This window comes from Zootoca vivipara, chromosome 4 (assembly GCF_963506605.1).
Source record: "Zootoca vivipara chromosome 4, rZooViv1.1, whole genome shotgun sequence".
Lineage (NCBI taxonomy): Eukaryota > Metazoa > Chordata > Lepidosauria > Squamata > Lacertidae > Zootoca > Zootoca vivipara.
The window spans coordinates 43,256,099-43,268,346 of NC_083279.1; the positions used below are offsets into that span (position 1 = coordinate 43,256,099).

Here is a 12,248-nt window from a genome sequence, read left to right on the forward strand (position 1 = left end):
CCTTTGGGTTCGGTCAGTAAGCCAGTTACAAATCCACTGAATGGTAGCATTGTCTAGCCCTCATTTTACCAGCTTCTTTACAAGAATATCATGGGGCACCTTGTCAAAGGCCTTGCTGAAATCAAGATAGGCTACATCCACAGCGTTCCCTTCATCTAACAGGCTTGTAATTTTGTCAAAAAATGAGATCAGATTAGTCTGACATGACTTATTTTTCAGAAACCCATGCTGACTTTTAGTGATCACAGAGTTTCTTTCTAGGTGCTCACAGACTGTTTGCTTGATGATCTGCTCTAGAATCTTTCCTGGTATTGATGTCAGGCTTACTGGGCGGTAATTGTTTGGGTCCTCTCTTTTCCCCTTTTTGAAAATAGGGACAACATTTGCCCTCCTCCAGTCTGCTGGAACTTTGACTACGGCAGGCCAACACAGCTACCTACCTGTAACTTGAACTATGGCTTTTTGGGTTTATGTTTTTACAAGCCAGTTGCAAAAGTGCTTGTTAATTAAAATCCTGGCAGATACGTCCATTTCTACCCTCAAGGAGGAGGAGGAGGAAAGGAACAAAAACATTGCTTTGATGGATCTGCTAGTCCATAATCCATTTCTACTGCCATTCCATTCCATTTCTACTGCCAGCTTTGCAGTAGCTGGCCATATGCACAGGACATGACTGCCTTGTGTTCTTCCTCCCAGCACCTGACACCTAGAGGTGCACTGCCCCAGAGCCATGTATTCAACTATATCAGCTCATAGTTGCATATCATATCATGAGCACAATTTTTCAAAATTCATTTTTTTAAATATGGCATTTACTTTCCTCTTTTTTATGTATTGCATTGGATGTTTGTCAAAGCTGCAAATAGTGAGTTTTACATTTTGTAGCACTCACCTTGTCCTACATACAAACAATGCAGCTAGGATGGGTAACAGTGAAGCTTTGAGTTAAAAATTTCCCTTTCTTAAACTCAGGCTAGAGAGCAACACATAGCTGTTTAACACTGGATGATAAATAGCCAAACACAAGTTGTAGTTCAAGAGACAGGGTTTTATAGAAAACTTGTTCTGTGATTCTAATATAAATTGTTAGGTATATGAATATTTTCCTACATTAACTCTTTCTCTGAGGTCTGACAGGTTCCCTTCTTTTCGATATATTGCAAACTCTGGGCTCTGGAGAACAGCTTCTGAGCGGGTCATCCAGCTGTGAAGCTCTGTTGTATCAGCATCAAACCTAAGAGGGAAAGAAAAAGAAAAAGAAAAATACACAGGCTATTTCTAAGACATACTAAAGCTAACACCAGATGTTTAAAACAGTATGAATTAAAACTGAAAAAGAGCTATCATAATTACAGACACAGACACACAAAAAGGCTTAAAATAGTCTGCATTCCTGAATATATCACACAATCTGTCAATATAGCAGGCCTTTTATAAATGTATAAATGCATTCTAATTTAAGAGGTTGCTGTGCCTTTAGTTCAGATACAACTCCAGTTTCACATGCTGAATTTCAGGGTTTAAGGTGGAATTTAAAAGTTATTTTAATGTAGTTTTCCTCCCAGTATATGTAACAAGGTCACTCCCTACCTTCAGCTGGAAGTGGGTTTGCTCAAGTCCAATAAAGAAGTCTTGTGTGGAGGAGGGGGCTTCCACGCATTGCCTGCTGGGCCAATAACGTCAGGGGGAGGAGCTGGCATATAACAGCTTGCTCAACATCTGAGTCTTTCTTCTCTGCTTTGCAGTAGCATCCTGCTCTCTCACCCTTGATCAGAGTGGGCTTACCCAGTTGCCAAATGGTGCTGAGTATCCGGAATTTGAGGTGATCCTTTTTCAGCTATTTCAATCTTAATTTGATTTACTTATGGTGGGATAGGGTTCAGTTTGGTTGCTTGGCTTATTTGGCACTTAGTATGGGCAGGTAAGAGATTGAGATAACGGCCAGTACCCTGAGACATGTTGTGTGGAGGGCACTTGACTAACCATCGCCTATTGGCAACTGGCTTGGAGGGGACTGCTTTGTGTGGAGCTCATGGGGCCTGGCAGGTGACACCTGAAAAATGAACCGGGGGGGGGGGTGACTGGCACCTTTATGGGAATATGGGTTTGCCTCCGTTCACAACAGTTTGGTTGAGGGATTTACTCTGTGATGGTCTGGTACTTAGCATGCAGGCACAATGTTTTCTGCTTGCTAGTACAGTTTAGGCCTGCCCGCAGTTCCTTGTTGCATTTGTTTATATTGCCCAATACGATATAGTGTAGTCAAACAACCAGGAAGTGACTGACATTTCTCTTTGTCATTAGAGCAGTCTACATGGTAAGTATGATGAGACTCTTTCCACGTAAGCATTGCCAGATCAACATAACCTAGTTTTGTCTCTAATAAGGACACAGTAGGCAATTATTGAATTAAATCAATTAATATTTTGTTTCCATTTGCTTCCTCTCCTTGCTCCATTTTCCCTGCTCCTTTTTTTAAAAAAATATATCTTAAGACCTTTATTAAGACATGCTTGCAGTTTGACTTGAAAAAAAAATCAGGTGTATATTTCATACAAATTAAAAAAAGATTCTTAAAAATCCAAACTTGACCAGATATGAAACAATTAAAAAACTTTAAAGGTGTATTGAGGGAAAAACAGGCCTTTAAAAAACAGGTTTGTCGCTCCAAAAAGGAGACCACTTTAGGTAAAAGTAATAAAAATCCCATACTGCATAGATAAGGCAGAGAGTTCGAGTTATCTGGTCAACAGCAAAAACCAAGCACTTATTTTTTTTAAAATGATTTTTTATTGATTTTACAGAATAACACATGAAATACATATATCAAATTCATTCCACCCTCTTCCACCCCCCCCCCCACGAATCCCCTCCTGCCACGAGAAGATCCCGCGCCGGGCAGATAGTTGAAGGTGGTCCATTTTCTAGTTGGGTTTATCCCCCTCCCCCTCCTCCCTCCCCCAGAGCCCTCTTCTGCCACCAGTGGGTCCCGGGTTACGAGGCAAGAGAGAGAAGAGTGTCCACCCTACCTCTATCCATACATATAAGAAAAACAAAAAGAAAAGAGCCCCCTATCCCTCCCTCCCCCTCCCCCCAAAAAGAAAAAAATAGTAATCCCCTCCCCCCAAAAAAAGCTTTAAAAAAACGGGAGAAAGAAAAAAAAGAGAAGAAAAAGAAAAAGGAGAAGAAGAAAAAAAGGCATAAAAAAAATCCTTAGTTCATATCATTATTTAAAACAATTTGGACTTCCCCGACTCCCCCCACTCTGTGTTCTTTGTTAATTATCAATTAGGCAATTTCCACAATAATAATAATATAATCCTTTTTGATACTCGAAATTAACTCTTCTGTATTATACATACTATCCATAATTATATATCTAAATAATTCATTTTCATACTGTCAATTCCCAAACTTAAATCACCTCTATTTTAATTCTTCTGTCTTATATTTCTTCCCTTAACTTATTATTTTTACCAAGAATGTATTCAATTGCATTTTAAATCAAGTAATCTATCCTCTTTATTCCTCAATAATTAGTTGATCCCATCCCCCCTACTGCTGCAGCCAAATCCTCTGGACATTTCAGCGAATTCCTTTTATCATACCCAAATCACGCCATTCATATCAGTCCATTGAAAAATATTCTTTACTCATTCATCCTACTCACACCCTATCCCAGATCCAACCCCAATGTTCTTCCCACAAACTCTGCCCCCCCCATGATTACACCTGTTGTCCAATCCCTCCCCTCTTCCTTTGCACTCTTTTTCTCCTCTGTATCTCGTAACCGAATCTTTGCATAGTCCATCTCCATATCTATCTCTTTTTTCCTGCTTTTTCCTTCTGTCTTGCAGCTTTTACCCTGAACTCCTCCTCTCACTAGGAGTTCAGAAGTGTCCGCTGTTTCTTTCTTGAGGACTCCTTGGGAAAAGTCTAGATCTCGCCCCACATCTCCCACTTGTGGGGCATTATGTTCTTCCTGTTCCTCTTCTTCCAGAGTTTGTATTTGTAAATCTTTTGTACTGACTCTGTCTCTCCATAATTTGTTCAGCTCCTGCAGCTGTTCTGAATCTTGCTTCAACACTTGCTTAATGTCCAAGAGTACAGAGGAAATCTTTTGCCAAACAAGGTCTTGTGATGTTGTTGTGGCTAAGTCTTTCTCAGACATCTCGGATTTCATGTGCCTCTAGTTGTTTGGGCAGCCGGAAATGGCAGGAATCAGATTCCAACGCTCTCTACGCCATTTTTGATTGAATTGGGTATATTCCTCCTTTGTTATAGAACAGGGGTCCCCAGACTACGGCCCGGGGGGGACCCCCGCCGCCGCCTGCACTTCCGGGTCGGGGGAGGCCCATACGCATGCGCACAACGGATTTTCGGCGCCTTTTCCACCCTGGAAGCACGCCACCGCGCCAGTAAGCGCCCGTGCGCATGCGCACGGGCGCGCACTCCCCCGCCCGCCGGCCCGCACAGGCGCATGCTCCCCCGTCCTCTGGCCCGCCGCACGATCGGCGCGGTGGGAACCGGCCCAAACGCCGGTAAGTCTGGGGACCCCTGTTATAGAATATCATTTTTCATGTATCTCTTAAATCCATTGTCCACATTTTAACAGTTCTTTTTTAAGCACCTCCAGATTGTTCAATTCCAGCTTCAATATTATAATCCAAATCTTTGATAAATTCGTATTCTCAGGTCCTTCACTGAGCTGTCCCTGGACCCGGGTACAGCTTTCAAGGGGACTCTCTTTTGTCAAATTACATTGCTTGCAGGCTCTCCATTACAATCAGCTCTCCCCCCTGTGCCTGCAGCAGAGGGGCTTCTGTGTCCGCTTCCCTGATAAATTAGATACCTTCTATCTTTTTGACAGCCAAGGGCTAAGTCACTGCCTCGTTGTCTCACGGGGGGGGGGGGGTGTAATCGACTCCCTTTTTGAATTACCCCCTGTTGCCAATTGGTTTTTCTGATTAGCTTTGATTTCCCAGTCTTTGGTAATTATAAATAATTTGATCCTTACTTTAGGGGAATCCGCCGCTCTCCTCCGCCGGTATCAGGGCTTCGCTCCGTGGGGGTAAGATGACGCTCAAAATCGCTCCCGCGGCGCTGCCTCCACTTTCTCCGGGGCTCTTTCGGAGCTTACCGGGAAGTAAAGGGGCCTGCGTTCGGAGCACTGCTGAGCACTTTCGTCCACAGAAAGCTCAATCTGTGGCTCTATGGGGGTCGTGACGCCCTCGTGACTCCCCCCCCCCTCGCGGAGCTGAGTTGCCTCAGAGCCGAGGCAAATCCTGCCGACGGAGCTGGCGGCAGACCGGAAGTCCAAAAACCAAGCACTTAAGGTCTTCAGTTCCAATTCTTCTGTTCATTTCTTATTGCTGGAATTTCATATTCTTTCTTCTTTGATGACTAAACATTTTCCCTGTTCCTCACTACTTGTATCATCCTCTCTCCCTTCTTTCTGCAGAGGCCTTCGAGGAACAATCATCCAGAAAGCAAACAGGTAAGTGACGACAGCGATGATACAACGCATAACCCTGAAGGGAGAAGCTGTGGTGTGACAAGGAGCAACATATCCAGCCTATCCAGAGACATAACTAGAAAGTGCAAGATCACAGTAGAATATTTCCAGTAACTTATGGCTCATGAATCATATGCAGTTGCCTATGGCTAAAATATTCTACTAGACTGTTCCTGATTCAAATTGTCGCAGTCTGTCAGCTACCGTTTATTGTTTTGAGCAAAGTGGTACTGTATGGAGCGTGGAAATATTGCTGCATGATTTTCAGTAGGAGCCGAAGAGCAAAAATTCAGAGCACGTTAAATCAGTAGCATTAGTCATATTACAGTATTTAAAAAGTATGTTTTGTTTTGGCTATACTTAAATCAGCTGTTTATTTTGTAAAGAGAACAAGATATTTATCCAAAATTCACTAAATGAGAAGACACTAGATGGAGCACCTATCCTGCTTTAAATATACATCTCCTTTTTCAAAAGGCTTGGCAGCTAGTTTCTGATCCAGAGTTATCTACAATGATGCTCTGACAAACAATCTTTGTACAGTGACATGGCATACTATATGTACAGAGCAATTTTAGCTATGGTCTGAAAAGTATATCATTCACAAGTATTTCAGAGGTTGCAAGTATCAGAGGGTAGAATTTCAAAAACACATTTGTTTTAGTTTATTCAACAGCAGGAAGAATAAAAAAGTAGTAGAAATTTCTGTGGGAAATTTCTTCTGGGATACCCCAAAATCTTGTGCTCACCAGTGATTTTCTATTCTTCTTGCAGGAAGGCTGGAAAAGCACCTCCCTCCAGGACTGGGAAGGCAGTTTCCAGTTTCTTTCTAGAGGAGGAGAGTCCTCCTCCTCAATCCCCACATACTGAACCACTGAAGCATTCAGAAAAAATGTAAATCCTGATCCCACAAAAGTTCATTTTTTTAAAAAAGCAGTGTAATTATTAATAATAATAACTATAAATCACATAATATTCAGACTGAGTTCTGCATTCATGCTATGTCTTGATTGACATTTATTTTACTGGGTAAAAGAGTTGTCAAGAAAAAATAGAATGTTTGGCAAGGTTTGTGAGATTTATCTGCAAGCGGTCCTTAGTCCCTTTTCAGAACTGCAATCCCCCAGAGTTCACTTTGGGAAAGCCATGATTGATGATGGGCAAGTTTTAAGGTCTGCACTAGATGTTTTGAAGCAGTTTTAGGTCTGCATGACAGATGCTTTGAAGCCAGGTTGATCCAGAATAAAAAACTGCTGCAGCTGCACCCTCTTTTGTTCTCCTTTTCATGGGAGGTTTGAATACAAGAGCAATGCTATTAAAGACATATGGAGACTTGCAGTCATCCTGCATGTAAAAGAGGCTCAAAACATATTTAGCTTTTTACACTTGGTTCTCATGGTCCATATTAATTTGAATTTCAGACATGCCTAGTCCATCCAGAGGTTGAAGATAGTAACTTAATTGTAAACCACAGCTATTGTTTCTGTCTCCATCCTACTCTTATCCTCTTCCAGTGTTCCTAAGCAAAACAAAGGGCCTGGCACAATATAGCCTTTCTTTCTTATCTTCATTTGTTTCAGAGGCTCTTTCATTGTGGAACTCAAGGCAGAAAAAGTACACTTGTGCTTACTTGAAATGTAGTATCCCATTCCCAGCAGGTCAGGTTGTTGCCTCCACATCTCAGCGGAAGGGAGGCAACAACCTTTGGGGAGGTGGGGCTCCCATGATGCAGTTTGCAGACTCGCCAAGCTTGAGAAAACCAGGAGTCATAGAACAAAGAAAATCCTACCTTACAATGTAACTAAGGGGTGACTATAACTGGACATGAAGTCAAGCTAACTATGGAAATCTACACTTCAGGTAAGCACAACCACATACATTTTTCCATTCCCAGTATTCAGTCAGCAGGATGGAATGTACAACAGCCAACCTTACTAGGTTTAGAAGGCTGCAGGTATTAAGATGGAAGGATCTGCTGTAGGAAGCTCCAACAAATGCTGCATTGGCCAAGGCACAAGCATCCAGGTGGAAACCCAATTTCGTTGTACAATGTACAATGACAATAAAGTATCTATTCTATTCTATTCTATTCTATTCTATTCTATTCTATTCTATTCTATTCTGTAAAGGTACTACACTAGGTGCAGCCCCAGTGGTTGCATGGCAAATCTTCATAAGAGGAATGTGAAAGGTGAAGGCAACTAAATCTTATTGCCTTTGTTGGAATCACCACACAGCTAAATGTGTTTGTACGACACTGTTATATCATCCTGCTGGTTATGTGATTCTTGATTCAGACATGGGAGTTATTGTATTAGTGTTCCTGTTTGTAATGCTTGCCTCTGCCCTGGTTTCTAATGTTCCTTTTACACTGGATTACCTGTTGCATTGTGGAACTGTGGCTTTTTGAGCAACAAACTGTCATGTCACACTAAATTCCATTCACATCAGTGAGCTGATGGGACACAACAGCAAACGTCATCAGGCATGTTACCACCCTTTAGGCACATGCATGCTTCTGTTCTCCTTTGATAATGGCAGGAAATAACTATATGCTAGAATACCACCCCAATGCAGACTAGTGTCTTCTGGTTTTTGTGTGGTTATGATAGCCTTTTCACCTTTTCATGTCTAGTTTGAACCATGGGGGGCGGCATGATCTGTAAAAACTGCAGGGAAATTACAGTACAACACTCCCACAATTTTACAGGTAACAGGGTTGCAAGCAGATTTTTTTCTGGAAGCAATTAACATGGAAATGAGCACTGAACTTCCGCCACATTCTGCTAGATTTCCAGATGTGATTTTTATGTCATGAGAAAGATCATATAAAACATTAAAATTATCAAGTAACCCAGTTAGAAACAAAGCCTGCTTTATAGAAAAGAATACACCACTGATTTAAAAGATATCATTCAACATATAAACATTTGCACTTTAATTTAAATCTTCAACATTTACACTGTCCTGATATTGCAGTATATAAATACTTCTATTTTATTTTTTAAAATAATTTTGATGAAAAAATCTTCCCTCATCTAAGCACTTTCCCCAGTCCTCACCTTTTCCTAATTTCAGAATCCACAACTATTTGCCTCTTCTTGTGGGGCGGTGGTGGTGGGAGTTCCTCTTTAGCATGCTTAACCAGGATTTGCTCTCTGGTGGTCACCATAGTTACAGTTTCCATCACTGTTGTCTGTGTTAGTGATGTCTGAGTGGTAGCAACAGCCTGTGAAATCTGTGAGAAGTATTGAAACAGAGGTCACACATTGCTTGAAAGACTTTAATAAAGACTGTTTGGAGTGGCAATAGAAAATAATGAGAAACTGCTCTTCCTTGTTCATGGGTTGACCTTCAGAACAAAACAACACTGTATTGAACTCAAGCCAAATTGTTTTATCTGACTCATGCTAGGTGAATAAGACATATGAAAAAGTCAATATAAAAATCAGGAGGAAACCTAAGTAGAATGTATTTATGATGCTTTTTATATCAAGTCAAGCACACAAAGGTGAAAATGAGAAGTTGGGTTTTGTGAAACAAATGAGAGAATATGTATGTGTTCATTCATATTCTTTGCTTCAACAGTTGGCTACTTCAGCAGAGAAAAAAGGCATATAGCTTAGAAAACTAACTGAAGAAAAGAAGAACCTATTACATATGCACAACCACTCAATTTATTTTTTGTGTGTTTCTTAAATGACCTGTGCTCATTTTTACTAATGGAACAGTTTTTTAGGCAAGAAGCAGCATTCTTGATAGCATTAATGACTTTTTCTTGCCCTCCCGGGCAACATTTTCCTGACACGTAAGAACAAAGCATACCAGATGTTACTGTGGTAGAACACAGATGGTTCTATCTACAGACCTCATGCTAGTCGAAGTTCCCCTTTGGCAAATCCACACCATACATTTAAAGCACATTCGATGCACATATAAAGCACATGACTTCCTGGATGTATCCTGTGAACTGTAGTTTCCCCCTCAAAGAACTACAGTTCCTAGCACCCTTAACGAAGTAAGTACAGTTCAAAGGATCCTTTGTGGGAAGCCATGTGCTTTAAATGAGCATTGAATGTGGTTTAAATGTATGGTGTGGATTCTCTCTTGGTCTCAGTATCATAAAAAGCTTAAGTGAATTGGAGTTCAGTATGTGGAAACAAATCAAGTAATACATGCTGGGTGAAGAAAACCCTACTCTGTCTCAAGTGTGCACAGCAATGTAATAAAGCGACTTGAATGGCAGCAGGGGGAACAACCCTGTTGTGTTGCAGATTTCTAATGTGTACATAGCCTAAGTTATAAAAGGCAACTACTAGCCTGCTTGTAACTTCAGTCTGCAGTGCTTGGCACTGTCAGGGGACCAGTCAGCCCAGGCTATTCCCTGCAGTGATCTCTGGGCTTGGCTGTCAGTACATACATGCAATCCTCAATTGCAAAGGCAACCCAACTTAGCCTCAGACACCCCATGAGAAGTTGTTCCACTAAATTGCATAGGGAGATAATCTATAACAAAACTATGCAGGCAAGAAAATTATTGCAAGAATAGGTCACCAACTGCAAAAGAACCTGTTGTTCTACAAATTCTTTATAGACTCTTGCAATTTTTGCAGAGGCAGCTATCAAAGGCAGGCCGGGATTGGTGCCTACTTGTGTTTGACAGCTTTGCATGATTTTTGAATGTTTTTTCCTGTTTGTTTTTAAGGGAAGGAAGGGTGAAACTGGTTTTCTGTGGCTTGGATTCATGGGCTGGAAAATAATTCAGTGGCTTGAAAAGCCTGCCTTGCTAGCTGTCCCAAAACATATTCAAGTGGCATCCCTTACTATTAAAAACATGCATTTGCTAATGTTTCATGCAAATTGATGAGTGCTAAAAGTTTATTTCTCAATTTCACAAGGAAATAAAATCCCTGACATTCTTCTACTTTGTAGTGAACAGTAAACCAGTCCAAAAATGGAGGCAATTTGCATTCAGATAATTCAAATGTGCAGCTTGTGAGGTTTTCCCTGACAGGCCAAATATCAATTTATTAGATCAATAAATTAATGCCAAGAGGTAAGAAACAGCAGATTTATCAGATTCTGCCTTCAGGCGTTAGCTTTATCTTGCAGTATGTATAGCAAAATGATGAGACCTACTCCATAGCCAAAACCCATGCAAAACACAGCATTGTGAAATTTATAGCAATGTTCAAAGAACATTTGGGGGTTCCTTCTCAGCCAAGCAGCTGAGGATTTTTTAAGAAGCCCATCAAGTTTTGATACGTTTAACAAAAATCATGAATGCAGTTCTGAGCATCCATATGCTGGCACCAAATTTCATCTGAAGCAATATTTGAAACAAAATTGGAGGTAACTGTTTAGGCAAATGAAACAGCTTCATTGGCAATATTGGGAGTGGCTTCGTACTTCTATTTAAATTAACAAATGTTAAACTCACTCTACTAATATTTGGAATGGAGTATACATAGGAAATTGCACACAATTTTATTTAACTGGTGTTGAACCTTAAATTTGCTACCCAGAAAATTAATGATTTATTCGATTGGCTACAGAAATCTCTGTTCCATTTTCTATCGCTAGCGTGGTGTGGCATCTCTATAGTAACCATTTATCAGCAATACTCCTTACACGTGAGTAACTGTTAACCTTGAACAAGCATCTGGGTGTCTTTATCACGTTTGGTTTTTATGGTTCCATGGCAGAGGCATCCATTTCTTTTACTACAACAAAGCCTGAATCCAACAAACTCCTTAAAAGATGGAACCAGAAATTTGTGTGTGCACTTGTGCCAGCCTACCCTTATGATACACATCAGTTCACACAACAGCTTTTATCAAGGTAAAAAAATGAAGAACCCCCTATCTGTGCAAAAGGTATTTGGAGAATCAAAAATATTTCATAGACTTTTTGTGAATATCTGACAGCCTGGTGAGGCAGAGTGGAAAACCCTGTGGAAATGAAAGGACAGGTTTCATACACCCCTATTCTAGTTCCGAAGAAGCTCACATCTAAAACAAACTCAGAATGAAAAAAATATTGAAACCTTGCCAATTTCACTTCAGTCACTTCACAGGCATATGATTTAACCGCCATCAGCTGACAGGGCAATAGTGATGACAAACCTGCTTAGAACTGCTCTCCAGCTTCTGGGCCAAACTATCCCAACGCTGAGCCACATTTTCCAACCACCCTTCCAGCTTTTGAGATAGTGCTTTACTCTTCACAGCTGAAAGGAGATCTTGGCTGAGTGAGTTGAGTTTATCCATAGTCTTTCTCTTGATTTCCAGTTCTCCTTTCAGTATCTGTAAAATAGAAGTCATTCAGGAAACGTGCTATTAATTAATTGAAGTACTGTAATAGAACATCTTAAAAAGAGCAGGAGATGGTAAAAATATGATGTGATGTGTACAATGGGCAAGAAAATAAACTGTATTCAAAAACATCTGGTAAGGAACAGGTGGGGATGAAGATTGGACTATACAAGCACCTAGACTTGACATAATGCCTCTATGCCATATTCTGAGGGTCCTAAAGAATTATTTTATTTAAAAGTGTAGCTTACTGCACAGTCCTCCTTGCAGCTACAACTATGAAAGCATGATTTACTGTAAAAAGGAATGTTGTTAGAGTGAGACTATTAGAAATTATGAGCAACACGTGTTTTTCAGTATAAATGTACTAGAGTAACAGTGCATTTTATGATTTGTTATCACAATAAGCCTACAATATA

General features: G+C 40.6%; 1 protein-coding gene across 11 annotated transcripts in view; it reads right to left on the reverse strand.

The window, feature by feature from the left end:
- DMD (dystrophin) overlaps positions 1-12,248 on the reverse strand; it is a 1,020,507-nt gene that overhangs the window by 624,802 nt on the left and 383,457 nt on the right. For all 11 annotated transcript variants that reach the window (XM_035114377.2, XM_035114375.2, XM_035114388.2 and 8 more), the window contains 3 exons: positions 11,641-11,820; positions 8,578-8,753; positions 1,111-1,234 (listed from right to left, as the gene is read on the reverse strand). In XM_035114377.2, the coding sequence (XP_034970268.2) occupies positions 1,111-1,234; positions 8,578-8,753; positions 11,641-11,820 (480 nt within the window). The remainder of the gene's footprint in view (positions 1-1,110; positions 1,235-8,577; positions 8,754-11,640; positions 11,821-12,248) is intronic.